Source organism: Oryctolagus cuniculus, chromosome 1 (genome assembly GCF_964237555.1).
Source record: "Oryctolagus cuniculus chromosome 1, mOryCun1.1, whole genome shotgun sequence".
Classification (NCBI taxonomy): domain Eukaryota; kingdom Metazoa; phylum Chordata; class Mammalia; order Lagomorpha; family Leporidae; genus Oryctolagus; species Oryctolagus cuniculus.
Window position 1 is genome coordinate 39,283,078 of NC_091432.1, and position 15,635 is coordinate 39,298,712.

Genomic DNA, 15,635 nt, shown 5'->3' on the forward strand with positions numbered 1-15,635 from the left:
ACTTTGCTGCCCTATCACCAGTTGAAGAATTAGGTCTTTTGGCATATGATTTAATCCAGAAATATTCAGGTGGTAAAGTCTGTAATTTCGCATAAATGTGTTAAAAGGAGAACTTTGTGAATCATGTTGTTGAATATATAATGAACACTAATCAGTGGGTCAACATGCATATTTTTTGTAGAGAAACTGTAGCAATATTTGAGTTCATTAAGCATCAGTGATATTTTCTAGAGAACATAAATCTTAACCAGGACCACTATTTACATTTTCCATAAATAAGCTAATAGCACTAATTTTGGTACTCAGTCTAAATGTCATCTCATTATATTCATTACTGTGATTCAAGAGCATTTATAGCCAATATCATCTTGGCCATGTAATAGGGTGACCCTTGGATATGCCCCTCTCTTCCAAAATAAAGAAAAGGCAAAATTCACTCCTTTCTACCTGTCAAGTATGAATTTTAGGTCATTTCCCAAAGGAAAAAAGTCTCTACCTGCAAGTGATAGTTTGCTTGCTTATTCAATAGCCATTCATGTGGTGTCTGCTGAATACTGTGTGTGTTGTGCACAATGCTGATGCCAATATGTTCACTCAGGGAGAAAATAATACCTGGGTACTTAATTACACACACAAAAAAACCCTTTGGTTACAGTTGTGCTCAATGCTTCAGAGGAAGAGTTTAGTTTATAATGAGGGTATGTGGTAGGCAGGAGGCTGAGAAAGAAATGTGGCTTACTGAGGCTAAGCGGGGATCTAGTTGCCGGCCCCTGGTTATTTAGACTAGTGCAAGGAGACCCTCTCTGGGATGCCTCTCTTTGCTTCTGGTGAACCAGAAGAAACCAGGGTGGCCTTTGCCTGAGGAGACTGAAGGAAGTGTAGACATTGCATGGATATCAAACAACCCTGAGGCCTCTTCAGTCAGGATAGGGCTCATGAGCATCCTCACCCCCATCCCCACCCTCTGCAGCCAAATCTCTGGGATGCTAATTAAATGTTCATGTTCCCTAGAACTGGGCCAAGTAACTCTGAATCAGGGAAAATATTAAACATGATTCCAAGGTGATTCTACTGCACTCTACAATTGGAAAGTTTTGCACTATTCAGATTCTCATGATTTTTAGATTCTCAAATGACCTCTGTGCCCATTCATGTTTGTCTCTGACTCAACTGTGAGATTTTCTTCATACGTTTTGTAAAATAAAGCCATTTGTCAAACATTTGGAAGTAAGTAAGGAGCCAACATAATTCCATATCATATGGAAATCATCATAGGGTGGGAGAGTAGAACAAGTAATTAACTGGAAACAAAACTTGTGTTTGAAATCTGGCTGTCACTCACTATAAATGATCATGGAAAGAAATTTTCCTTTATGATTCTGTTTACTTGTTTGTAACATGATCAACATTTTCTAAACTTCAGTCAGTGGAATGTTACCTTCAAAATAGTACTAATTACAACACCATTAGTAGTATTTTTCTCTTAATAATTATTTAAGTTTGATTTCACAGGGAACTTTTTATCATGTCCATGAAGACAAGCAATGCCACTTACCAAAGTTAAAATTTATAGCTATGAAATATATAATAACTAAAAAATTTTGAAAAGTATTTTTTAAATTTCTAAGATAACCTCATCTACTGCTAATATTTTTATTATGCTTGGGAAATAGTAAGTTAAATATTGTTTAATATAACTTTCTGTATAATAGATCTAAGTATTTTTACTGTGTAATGCAAAATGTTATTTAATTTTTCTTTTTTTGCATCACTAACATTTTTATTGATTTTTTAAGATTTTATTTAAGGTATGAAAGTTTCATGTGTTTCATATATATAGATTTAGGGACATAGTGATAACACCCACCCTACTGTCCCTCCTGCCCATGCTCCCACTCTTATTCCTCCTCCCTCTCCTATTCCCATTCTTAATTTTTGCAAAGATCTACTTTCAGTTTACTTTATACTCATAAGATTAACCCTACACAAATTAAAGAGTTCAACAAATAGTATGAAGAATTAAAAAACACCATTCCTCAACAGTACAGACAAGAGCTATAAATGAACATAGAATCCTAAATTGTCAATTTAATTACAATACACTACATTTTACATACTCTGTTAGTAACCACAGATTAGGAAAACATATGATATCTGTCTTTTTGGGACTGGCTTAATTCATTAAGTATAATGGCATCCAGTTGCATCCATTTGTTGCAAAAGACAGGATTTGATTTTTTAAACTACTGAGTAGTATTTCATAGTGTATATATACCCTAATTTCTTTATCTGGTCATCAGTTGATGGACATCTGGATCCCATATTTTAGCTATTGTTAGTTGAGCTGCATTGAACATGGGGGTACAGATGACTCTTTCATATGCTGATTTCATTTCCTTTGGGTAAATTCTGTGTTTTCAGCCTTCTGTGGTATCGACACACTGTCTTCCAAAATGGCTGCAGCAGTTTACATTCCCACCAACAGTGAAATAGGGTACCTTTTCATCAACATGCTCACCAGCATTTATTGTTCTTTGATTTTTGGATGATAGTCAGTCTCATTGGGTGAAGTGAAGTCTCACTGTGTTTTTTCATTTTTTAAAGATTTATTTATTTATTTGAAAGCCATGTTACAGAGAGGCAGAGACAGAGAGAGAGAGAGAGAGAGAGAGAGAGAGAGAAAGGTCTTTCATTTGCTGGTTCACTCCCCAAATGGCTGCAATGGCCAGAGCTCTGAAATCTGAAGCCAGGAACTTGGCAAGTGGTGGCTTTACCAATTATGCCACAGCAGTGGCCCCCTAACTGTGGTTTTGATTTGTATTTACCTGATGGCTAGAGATACTGAGCATTATTTCATGTTTCTGTTGACTATTTGGATTTCCTCTTTTGAAAAATGCCTGCTCAAGTCCTTTGCCCATTTCTTAACTGGATTGTTTGTTTTGTTGTTGTTGAATTTCTTGAGCTCTTTATAGATTCTGGGTATTAACTTTTTACCAGTTTCATGGTGTGCAACTATTTTGGCCCATTCTGTCAGTTGCCTTTTTACTTTCTGAGTGTTTCTTTTGCATGTGGAAGCTTCTCAGTTTGATGTAATCCCATTTGTTAATTTTGGCTTTGTTTGCCTGTGCTTCTGGGATCTTTTTCAAGAATTCTTTGCTTATGCCAATGTCTTGCAGAGTTTCCTCTAGTAATTTGGTGGTACCAAGTTGTAGATTTAGATCCTTGATCTATTTTGAGTGGATTTTTTTGATAAGGTATATTGTAGGGGTTGTTTTTCATTTTACTGCTCACAGAGATCCAATTCTCCCAGCACCATTTATTGAAGAGAGACTGTCCTTGCTCCAGGGATTGATTTTAGCTCCTTTGTCAAAGATAAGGTGGTTTTAAATGTATGGGTTGGTTTCTGGAATTTCTATTCTTTTCCATAGGTCTATACATCTATTTTTTTTTGCCAGTACCAGGTGGTTTTGATTATAGCTGCCCTATAGTATGTCTTGAAATCTGGTATGGGGGAGTCTCTGGCTTTGCTTTTGTTGTTGAAGATTGCCTTGTCTATTCAGGGCTTCTTGTGTTTCCTTGTGAATTTTATAATCATTTATTTTAGATCTGAGAAGAATGTTGTTGATGTTTTGATTGGAATCACATTGAATCTGTACATTGCTTTTGGTAGTATTGACATTTTGATGATATTAATTATTCCAATCCATGAACATGGAAGATTTTTTTCATTTTTTGTGTCTTCTTCTGTTTCTTTATTTAATGTTGTATAATTTTCATTGAGGAGAACTTTGACATGCTTGATTATATTTATTCTATTTAAATTTTTTTGTAGTTATTGTGATTTGGAATGATTTTAGGTGTTCTTTTTCAGCCATAGCACTGTCTGTTTATACAAACGCTATAGATTTGTGTTAATTTTATATCATGCCACTTTACCAAGCTCTTTCTGAGTTCCAATAGTCACTTAGTGGAGTCTTTTTGTTCCCCTCTATGTAGGATCATGTCATTTGCAAACAGGGATAATTTGACTTCCTCATTTCCAGTTTGTATCCCTTTGATTTCTTTTTCTTGCCTAATGGCTCTGGACTATATTGAATATCAATGGTGAGAGTGAGCATCCTTGTCTGGTTCTGGATTTTAGTGGGAATATTTCCAATTTTTTTCCCATTTGAAAAGTTGCTGGCTGTGGGTTTGTCATACATTGAATTGATTATGTTGACAAATGTTCCTTCTATACCCAAATTGCTTAAGGTTTTCATTATTAAAGGATGCTGCACTTTATCAAATGCTTTCTCTGTATCTATTGAAATAATCATACATTCTTTGCTCTTCAGTTTGTTAATGTGATGTATCATATCAATTAATTTGTGCATATTGAACCATCCCTGCATACCAGGGATAAATCCTGCTTGGTCCAGATGAATGATCTTTCTGATATGTTTTTGAACTCAATTAGCATTATTTTGTTGAGGATTTTTGCATCTATGTTCATCAGGGCTATTGCTCCATAATTCTCTCTCTCTCTCTTTTTTTTTTTGGCTGATGTTCTTGTGACAGGACCAATGACAAATGGGGATGAATCTAATCTACAAGGGGATAAGGATGTTTTGGTTCTGTATTCATGACTATGATTGATGAGCCTGCTACTTGGATATAGACCTGCCTTCTCTAAACAATCCTCTTCAGTCTTGGGCTCCGCTTGGATTTTTGTAACCTCCTGCTTTTCATCCAAAGCATCTGCAGAGGCAAATTTGGCTGTGTATGGCTGCGAGATTATTATTTCTATGGCGAGATGTAAGTTAGGAACCTACTATTCTACAATTTTACTTCCAAATCTTGAGTTGAATTTTGGAAGAGGAAAAGAAGTTTTCCAAACATACAAGGAAGTAGGGAAGGTATTCCAGATAGCTGTAAAAATTTAGAGACACAGATATATGCTGTAAGCCATTAAGTCCAACCAAATCACATATTCAGTTGAAGAACTTTCACTTCAACTCTATCCCCAAAGTGATATTTAACATAAAGGAGTGTTTTCAGTTGACAATATAGTTACTGATCCAGGGTTTAAACTCATGGAGAGGAATTTGCCTCTGCATTACTCAGTTTTATACAGAATCCCTAATTTGCTTAAAGTTTTCCCATGTTCATTTGCTTATACTTTAGTGGTTGACTGGAAAAAGAAATACAGAGCAATGTAGATACCTGAGTCATGTCATCCTTGTAACACGTAGAGTTGTTCCAATTAACTAGCCACGTCAAATCAGAGAAATGGAACTGACAGTAAGAGTATAAATGCCAAATAGGGGTACATTCTAATCCAAGTTACATCAGGTTTATTATGAATTTGGGAGGAAGTCAAATCCTCAGGCAATTACATCCAGGAAACCTAATCATCTTCAGTCAGCACAAGCTGCTGTAGCCCATAATATGTCATGTCATATATAACACTTCAGAAATTGTTGCAATTGCATCCAATCTTCCTGTACCTCCTTTCTAGGTTTGAAATAATATTTGCATCAGACAGAAAACAGCCAGGTCCTGGAGTGATGACTTGGAATGCTGTCTTCTGGAGGAAAAATAAGAGTTTTATCTGATTTTGAACTGGTTCTCTATGTTGTAAGTATATGTTGTAAGTGTAATTGATTCCATAAGGTAGGTCAGTGTCATTAGTTTATCTTTAGACCATTAGGGTTTTGACTTTGGTCACAAGTGATGATTTAAACTCCCATCTATTTTCTATGTGTAGATCCCTTGTCCAGATCTTTGTCCCAAGCTCCACTCATATGTGTATACATATTCAGCTGCCAAACAGATGAGCTGAAGGGCAACCCAAACTCTGTTCAAAATTGAATTCATTTTCTTGCCAAACAAGCCTAACTCTGCTATTGTGGCTTCTTTCCCTGTATATAAACTATTTCCTTTACCTGGAAACTTGAGAGACACTCTAGACTTCACCCTTTGTTCTTAAAATGTTTGGGGTCAAGTCCTTCAAATTTAGCAAAGTATCTATTACCTTTTCCAGTGTTCTGAATCAATTCTTTTTAATTTTTAATCTGGCTTCCTGTAGTAACCTCATAAGCAGATTTATGGCCTTTAGTCCTCTCCATTTGCAATTCCCTCAACATGAAGCCAGATGGATCTTTAAAATGCAAATATCTAGCCAACTAACTTTATTGTTGAAAAACCTTTAAATGGCTTCTCATTGCTTTCAAGAGAAAATACCAGTTCCTTAATGCATCATGCATTTAGACATTTCACGACTTGTCCCCCATCCTTGTCTGTAGCCTCATATATCTCTTTTCATGCTCTCTACTTCTCCTACAACATCCATTATAATAAGTAATACTATTAAACATCTATTGAATAGTTATGCTGAGCCTGTATAACTATTCTAAGTGTTTTATATAAGTACTTTTTAAACCCCACTATTGACACATATCACCTGAGATTCTTGTGAAAACACAAGTTCTAGTGCTTATTCCAGACCTATTGAGTCATTATCTTCAGAGAGTGGTTTGGGAAGCTGTCTTTAAAAAAAGCATTATTGAGTGTGACTCATCATGTGAGAAATTTTGGAGGATGATTATGATTTAATTATCATACAGCATAATGACAACAGAACTTTATTAGTGTCATTTATATTTAGATAGGAAAAATGAGACTTAAAGGGAAAAACCATTTATCCAAAGATATATGGTTAACTGTCATTATTGTGACTTGAATATAGACATCTAGTAGTAGAATTTATACCACTGTTATGTTCTAACTTGTAAGTCAACCCATACCCTGAATCACTCTCAATTGTCTATACCTCCTGTGTCCTTTAACTTGGAAAGTCATTTCTCTACCTCTTCCTGAAAACTACTTCTATTAAGTCTCATCTCATAATTCAGCTTGACTGAAGCTTTCCTTAGTCTCTCCAGTTTTCCTTGGTTGTCTTCCTGTGAATCATTCTGTTAACATGACACAACTTTGTCAATATCCTATCTCCTTCCTTATTAGACTACAAGGGGTTATATATGAAACTTTTGTATTCTTTTTAAAAATTTTTTTTAGATTTATTTTATTGAGTTACAGAGAGGTAGAGAGAGAGGGAGGTCTTGCATCTGATAGTTCACGTCCCAGATGGCAGCAATGGCCAGAGCTGAGCCAATCCAAAGCCAGTAGCCAGAAGCTTCGAAAGCCAAGAGTTAGGAGCTTCTTTCAGGTCTCCTATGTTGGTGCAGGGGACCCAGTTCTTGGGCTATTCTCTGCTGCTTTCCCAGGCACATTAGTAGGGAGCTGGATTGGAAGTGGTGCAGCTGGGACACGAACCAGTGCACATATGGAATGGCATTGCTGCAGGTCAGGGCTTTAACCCACTGCACTACAGTGCAGGCCCCGAACCTTTTATATTCTTAGTCTAGCAATGGTTCTGATGAATTATCTGACAAATACATATGTAATAGGTCATTTTCTCTTGGCAAGTGCCTGGCATTTGGATACTATAAGTGTGTGGATCTAGGGTCACTACAGCAAATTAATTGTTTTAGGTATTGGATATACTTCTTTTGTAGAAATAGAAATGAGTGTTAAGCAAAAGTTAAAACTTGGATGGAAGTAGCATTTTCCATAGTCATAAGGCAACAGGAAGAGCCCTGCAATGGTGGCAATGATTAAGACTTTAAGAACAGGAGGCTTGATTAGGTTAGTTCTAAACATTGATGTACTAGCAAAATTTAAGTAAATGATAATATTGATTTTCCTCTTTCTGGCAGGGATAGGGGATGGAATGGGCTCAATAGGAAAGGGGCTCCCATGGCTGGGAGTGACACCTGCATTCCACCATAAGGACAAAGCAGCAATCATCTTAACACAAACAGGTAAGGCTGTCCAGAGATTAGCAGACAATGTCCGTTCATGAGTGGCGCATGCATCTTGGTTTTTCCCTTTTCAGTTGAAATCAAGGAATGTGGAGAACTGTTTCACAGAGAGTTGTAAGCAATGCTGGAAGTCCTTGGAAGTATTTATTCTGGGCAAGAGAAATGTAGGGAGACTAGATTTTCTCTTGAGTTTGATGTCATAATTTAGGTATTAAAAATAAAATGTTGAGCTTAATAAGTTTGTGAGGTCTGGAAATTTGAGTCACAGAATTCACTAATAAAACCGAGGAAAATAGACCTTTGAAGATAGGAAGTCTTTTTTCCAGCAAGCTAAAGACAGTCATATGCAGTCCTGAAAAATGAGACCATAGGAAACATAGCAGAAGCATGATTTAAAAGATAAACTTTATTTGAAACATAAGCTTTATTTGTAGCAAAGGATTTATTTACAAAAAAGCTTTATTTGAAGAAAAGTTTTATGTGACAAAAACTATTTGGAGGCATTCTGGGGACATAGTATATGGACAAAAGAAATCAAAGCCTGTATGTGTCAGAATAGAAGGGGTGAAGAAAGCACACTGCTACATTATCTATAAAGTTGATATTGCATATGATTACAGAGAAAAGAGTTTTCTTATGGGAGATTTACAAATTCAGTTTTAAGGAAATTAATATGCAGGTGTCACAGATCATAGCCTGTGAATAATTGCACCATATCTTATTAAATACAGTCATTGGAATCATCTAAAATCACAGACACGAGATTCAGTTTCCGTTCTCAACACTCTGCCGTAAGATACGAAGCCGTGACATCACCACATCCCAGTCGGCATAAGCTCCCTCCAGATGGCGGGATATCTCAGTTCTTGCTTCATAGCTGCGACGGCCATGCAGTAAACGCCAGTTGTCAAAAGTAATCACATCTCCTGGATAAAAGATTTTCAGTGTGAACAATTGTTTTTAAATGAGTAGCAGAGTTAGAAAATGTAACACGCAAAATACCACTGCTGCTTGGTTCACATCAAGGAACAGCATGTTTATTGCTTTATATAAAACTGCACACACACTTTTTTCCCCAAATCAGGCCTCTGGAGGTAAACTACTTTATGTCTTATGACATTTAAACTATATCACCTGGTAGGCTCCTGTGGATATTTGAATAATTTTCATTTTAAAAATGGTCTCTGAGTAAAATTTTGTGTTTTTCTTACTGGTGGTTACTTATCTCTCATTTAGAAATCTTTCTTCCCAGTTTAACACGTTCAAATGATTGTAAAGGTAGTGACATCCTTGATTTGGCTTATATGTTCCTAGTATTTTATGTACATTACTTTTAAGTCTGATAAGAATCCTGAAAAGAGTATTATCTCAGCTTTTTATACAACAGAAAACTGAAGCTTCAGGTTTAGGGATTGCCAAAGCTATACTGCTATTAAATGGTAACGTTTGGATTCCAATTTCCTATACTTTTCTTTTTGTTTTTTAATTTCTTAATGAGTTTCCATTTTATCTGTTGCCTCTTTTTAAAATTTTTTTTTATTTAAAAATGTTTTATTTTCATCTATGTGAAAGGGCATGTGGGAGAGGGAGAGACATCTTCCATTCTTCCATCTGATGATTTACTCTCCAAATGCCCATAAGAGCCAGGGCTGGGCCAGGCCTAAGCGAGGAATGCAGAACTCCATCTGGGTCTCCCATGTGGACAGTAGGAGCCCAAGCACTTGAACTACCTTCTGCTGCTTCCCTGAATGCACTAGCAGGAAGCTGTCTAGAAATGAAATAGCTGGGATGTGAACGGGCGCTCTGATATGGCATGCATGTGTCCCAAGCAGCAGCTTAAGCTGCTGTACCACAATGCCCACCCCTATGTTGCCACTCTTAATAACAAACAGATATGCTCTTGTGGCAGTGGATTTATAGGGATTTATAATATTACCTTATTACGTAAATGTTCAACTAAAAAATAATCCCAAGTGAAACAAATCATCTATTTGGCCAAGTCAACAGCAGAAAAAAATGATTCCTTTTATTATCGATATCCAAATCCTCACATTTAAGAGATCTATCATATAACATGGCAACTATAGTTAATAACAATGTACTGTTTGTTGAAAATTTTAAAAAGAATAGATTTTATGTGTGCTTACCACAAAGTCAGTATATGCAGTAATGCATGAATTAGAGTTAGCCATTCCCAATGTATTCCTATTTGAAAACAATTTGTTGTATATAATAAATATGTATAATTTTTATTCATCAATAAGTAAATAAGAAAAAGCCTCATATTTGGTGGCACTTTACTGAGTAGAGATGGTCCAGAAAAAAAACCATAATGCTTGCTGCTTATTTATTTCAAATAAGGGGAATACTTCCAAGTTCCACTTCATTTCACATAGTATGATCTCTGCCAGTAAGCTTAATGAATAAATGTAAGGTCCACAGATGTCACGAACTTTAGAGTGAGAATTGTGGGAATGATTTCCTTCACAAGGATAGGATAAAGAAGCACAAGTCTCAATTTGTATCAATTTTATATGAAGATAGAAAATATAAAACATTCACCTTAATACTGGATGTGAGATTTTATTTGGCCTACACCTTGTCAAGTATTTATTCTTTAGGTAGGAGGCACATAAGTTTAGGGTACTTGAGAACTACCTGGAACTTGAGAAAATGATTATTTTTAGGTTTGGAGAGTCAATAGAGCAGAGGTGAGGCCGGGAGTCTGCTATATAAGCAAGCCGAATATTTGCCAGGATTCTGTTGTGAGTTTTCCATGGTCACATCTGAGAAAAATTGCTCTGTGTGTATTCTAGGTGGCTGAGTTTGAAGAAAATCTTTTCTTTCACTTGTTTGAGAAAATGTGTTCACTGACCTGGATTCATCTTGAAGGTAAACTTGAATTCTTTGCTGTTCATGAGGTCAACAAACTCCTTCAGAGCAGCATAAAAAGGCTGAACTCTTTCAACAGGTATATCAAATATTGTGTCTCTGGTTGCGTTATTGAAGTTGATGCGAACCACTTGGCCTTTATCATCTAACCTGATTTTTAAAGAAACAAAGTTAAAATATGAAACATCTACTTACATCTACTCTTACATTTGTAAGGGTCAGTTCCTTTGGAATGTATTTCTTAAACATAGTATTAAAGAACCCAAATACATGTACAGAAGATTTCAAGGTTGCCTGTGTTCGGTACAATTACATTCCTTCATTTTTACATTCATTCACTTAGCAAATATTTGTGTTTTGAAATATTATTGCATAAGCAGCAAGAAGATTCAAATTAAGTGTTTCATTTTTTTTAAAAGCTTTTATTTAATGAATGCATTTTTCATAGGTACAATATTAGGAATATAGCGGTTTTTTTTAGCATTTTTTTAACTTTTATTTATCAAGTTTTGTCTAGTGAAACTCATTCATTTTTTGTTTTTGAAAACAAGTTTAACATATTAAAATAGTTTTATGTCACAATTATTTTATATGTTTAATCCATCTGGCTTCGAAACATAGTTTTATTGGAGGTGCAGCATGGGAAGTTCTATCTAAACATTTAAAGTGCATAGTTCTAATTCAGTGTTAATTTTATAGATGGGGAACATAAAACACAGAGAAGAAGAGACTAGCCTGAGTCACATTCTTTCTATCTACATACACTACCAATCTTACTATATAGGCTTCTAGAAGAATGGTACTTTATCTCTTCTCTGTTGTATTCCCAGCACTCAACACACAGCATGGGCATAATAGGCAGTTAATATATATATAGTATATATATATAATATATGCAACTCTGCATGTTTTTTCAGTACATAGGGAGGGGACTAAGGTGTTTTTAGTATCGTAAGAGATCCTAATGTTTGGATATTTATACCATTTCTTAGATACATATTAAGGCCTTGATAATTAAGTTAATGCAGTTTTCAATGTAGGAAAGATAGCATCATTTACTGGATTTGAGCTATCCTGATTATAATTAGCATGACATAGACATTGCCCAGATGCAGAAGTAATATGAGGGGATTTTTTTCTTTTTTTTCTTTTTAGTTTATTGGAAAGATGCACTTCCAGCTAGTCCTCAAGGGACTTCTTTAGTGAGAAATGGGAGACACAGATGGAGATAGATGGGAAACTGGTCAAGGAAAGTTATCAATGATGGTCTGAGGATTACTCCCAGGGACATTCTCCCTTGGGGGCAATTCCAGATGGTAATAATGAGAAATAACAACTGCCTGGGGCCCAGTCCTGGTGGAGCAGGCCAAGCAGATGTGACAGATGTCATGTGTGTCAGGGCTGGTTTGGAGTCCAAGTCACCATTCATTATCAACAAGTCAGGATACAAGACACAGGAAGAAGGATATGATTGTGCTATAGAAATTGTGACTTTCAGGGCCCCTGTGAAATGGTAAATCCTCTGAGCATAATGGCAATTTTTTTTAAAGATTTTATTTATTTATTTGAGAAGTAGAGTTACAGACGTGAGAGGGAGAGACAGAGAGAAAGGTCTTCCTTCCATTCGTTCACTCCCTAGATGGCCGCAATGGCTGGAGCTGCGCCGATTGGAAGGTGCTTCTTCCGGGTCTCCCACGTGGGTGCAGGGGTCCAAGGACTTGGACCATCCTCCACTGCTTTCTCAGGCCATAGCAGAGAGCCTGGATTGGAAGAGGGGCAGCCGGGACTAGAACAGGTGCCCATATGGGATGCTGGTAATGCAGGTGGAGGATTAGCCTACTGTGACACAGTGCTGGCCCTGGCCCCGGCAATTGTTTTTTTTTTTTTGTTTGTTTTTTTTTTTTTTTAAGATTTATTTTAATGATCAGAGTTGGCGAACTCAAAAGGCTTTCATAGCCTTGGCAACTCATGACAAGAGCCTAGGGTGATTACTGATGCCATAAACAAGAGTGTCAATTTGTTAAGTCAACAACAGGAAAAAGAGTCACTGTGCACTTACTCCTCATGTAGGATCTCTGTCCTTAATGTGCTATACATTGTGATTTAATGCTATAACTAGTACTCAAACAGTATTTTTTACTTTGTGTTTCTATATGGGTGCAAACTGTTGAAATCTTTACTTAATATATGCTAAACTGATCTTCTGTTATAAAGAGAATTGAAAATGAATCTTGATGTGAATGGAAGGGGGGAGGGAGAGGGAAAGGGTAGGGTTGCAGGTGGGAGGGAAGTTATGGCGGGGGGGAAGCCATTGCAATCCATAAGCTGTACTTTGGAAATTTATATTCAATAATTAAAAGTTAAAAAAAAGATTTATTTTATATTTACTTTAAAGGTAGAGTTATAGAGAAGAGGAGGAGGAGGAGGAGGAAGAGGAAAAGGAAGAGGAGGATGAAGAGGAGGAGGAGAAGGAGAGAGATTTAAATCCGCTGTTTCACTTCCCAAATGGCCCACAATGGCCAGGGTTGGGCCAGGCCAGGAGCCTGGAGCTTCTTCCAGGTCTCCCATATGGGTATAAAAGAAAGGAATAGGTTTTCAAAATGCTGTTAGAATGTTAAACCATGAATTTGCATATACCGATAAGTTACAAATATGGCTTAATAGGCAATGAGGTAATCTCACCCCAACACCTCTCTCTCACAAACACACATACACACATGAACATTCATAAGTAAAGAATATCCTTACTCTCTAAGACAAGATACACATTCATTAGCTAGCATTATAAGCAATGATACAAGAGGAAAAGGAAACAAGTTTTCTCTTGAGATAAGACCAGACATTATTCTGAGAGTTGAAGGATGTTAGAGGAGGTAGGCGGCTGGTACCTTGAAGATCATCCTAAAATGAAAATTTGAACTTTGGAAATCAGGTAATTTTTCATATCACAACAGAATGAAAGGAAAGGGTCTAATACAAGTATATATCCTGAGCCAGAATCAAAATCTATAAAATATAAGAAAAATTGGCTATAAATTTAGCTGTGCATAAGGGAGAAATATTTAAAAAGAAACTAGCACTAGAATTTGGCCTCGTGGTTAAGACACTGCCTAGAATGCTTTCATCCTACATTGGAGAGCTTGGGTTTGAGTCCAGCTCCACTCCTGATTCCAGCTTCCTGCTAACGGGTTCCTTGGGAAGCAAGCAACTGATGGCTCAGGTAGTTGGTTCCTGATGTTCCCCTGTGAGCCTGGATTGAGATACTGGCTTCTGGCTTGGCCTTGCCAACCCTGGCTCTTGCAGATATTTGGGGGTGTAAACCAGTGGATGAGAGATTTTCTTCATTTGTCTCTCCCAGTTTCTGTCTCTTGGATCCTCTATTAAATGAAATAAATAAATAAAATTTAAACACAATAAGCAATATGGTAACTATGAAGCAGCAAAAACAAAACATCATCAATGATGCCAACCAAAGGACCTAATGCAGGGACTGTAGAATCATCTCCTACAGAGTTGCTGCTGTGGACATTTCTCATTAGTTACCATATATGTCTTATTAAGATGTGACGTTCTATAGGGCCTTTTCCATTTGATGTAGAAATGCTACTAAGTTATTTTCTGTTATATCATATAATATAAGGATCTATAGGAAAATTTTATTTCAGAGTTCAGGAGCATCTTGAATCTTGTAATTGATTATGTTCTCTACTTGTTTTGGATTCTAGGTACTCAGAGCTAAAATAGAAATATGTCACTTGTAAATTGTTGGATTTTATGGAAATCATAGGCAGCTAAGATTTTTCTGTATTTTCTAAGTTAAGTAATACATTAGGGGCTTCCATATATTAACAATTGAATTCTTCATCTCTATGTGGCAGGTTTTAGGTTATTTTTCCTATTTGCTGGAAAATAAACTATGTGCCAGCAAGGATAATTTATCCAGTAATAGATCACACAGCTGGTAAGGAAAGGATATGTAGTCTTGTGATTGAACTTGGAACCAACAGGAACGCTTAATCTCATCATTATTATTATAGCCCTGGTTTTGTCATTGGTTTATTTTTTATTGTAGTGCATTGAAACTAATTATGTCAGCAGCTTAAAAGATGTTTTTGTACGAGGCAAGACATAAAAATTTCAAACGAATTCTAAAAATTAACCACAAGTAAAATTAACCTAAACCCTCAGGAGACAGAGGTCCTTGGTTGATGAAAACCCTCTTTGCTTCATTTCTTGTTGTTAAAAATATATTTTAAGTGGGTTGATGTTAGACACTTGATATTCTCTAGGGATGTCCCTGAGACCTTGCAAATGGACAAATTCTGGAACTTTACTACGAAAAAAAGCTCAAAGCCAAGTCATGATTCAGATGTTAGACATGCAGTTAATCTTGCTTAATGGCTAAATTTCTTGCCTCTGTTCACCAGTCTCATAGAATCTGCAGTCACATTGTATTTCAATAAATTTTGATTTGTTATGGTTTTTAAAAAAGATGTACCTACTTATTAGCGAGAGCGAGAGAGGAGAGAGGAGAGAGAGAGAGAGAGAGAGAGAGAGAGAGAGAATATATATCTTATAATTAGTTCACTTCCAACTCCACAACAGCCAGGGCTGGGTCAGACCAAAGCCAGGAGCCAGGAATTCCATCTTGGTCTCCCATGTGTGTAGCAGGAACCCAAGTACTTGAGCCATTATTGGCTGCTTCCCAGGCACATTAGCAAGGAATTGGATTGGAAGTAGAATAGCCAGGAATAGAACTGGCACTGGAATATGGGATGTGTGTGTACCAGGTAGCATCTTAACCCACTGAGACACAATGTCTGCCCCTGTTAGAGATGTTTAAGGTCATGTTGGGAGAATTTAAACCATCCTGTTATAACC

General features: G+C 36.5%; 1 protein-coding gene and 1 long non-coding RNA gene across 4 annotated transcripts in view; one reads left to right on the forward strand and one right to left on the reverse strand.

Annotated features, from left to right (window-relative positions):
- Positions 1-5,116: 5,116 nt before the first annotated feature.
- LOC127484451 (uncharacterized) lies at positions 5,117-10,804 on the forward strand. Its single transcript, XR_007911452.2, has 3 exons — positions 5,117-5,616; positions 7,758-7,862; positions 10,679-10,804. It is a non-coding gene; the product is annotated as an uncharacterized lncRNA (long non-coding RNA).
- Positions 8,249-15,635, reverse strand: part of BBOX1 (gamma-butyrobetaine hydroxylase 1) — a 78,185-nt gene continuing 70,798 nt past the window's right edge. For all 3 annotated transcript variants that reach the window (XM_008269063.4, XM_002709022.5, XM_008269060.4), the window contains exons 8-9: positions 10,738-10,904; positions 8,249-8,788 (exon numbers count right to left, since the gene is read on the reverse strand). In XM_008269063.4, the coding sequence (XP_008267285.3) occupies positions 8,628-8,788; positions 10,738-10,904 (328 nt within the window). In that variant the 3' untranslated portion in view covers positions 8,249-8,627. The remainder of the gene's footprint in view (positions 8,789-10,737; positions 10,905-15,635) is intronic.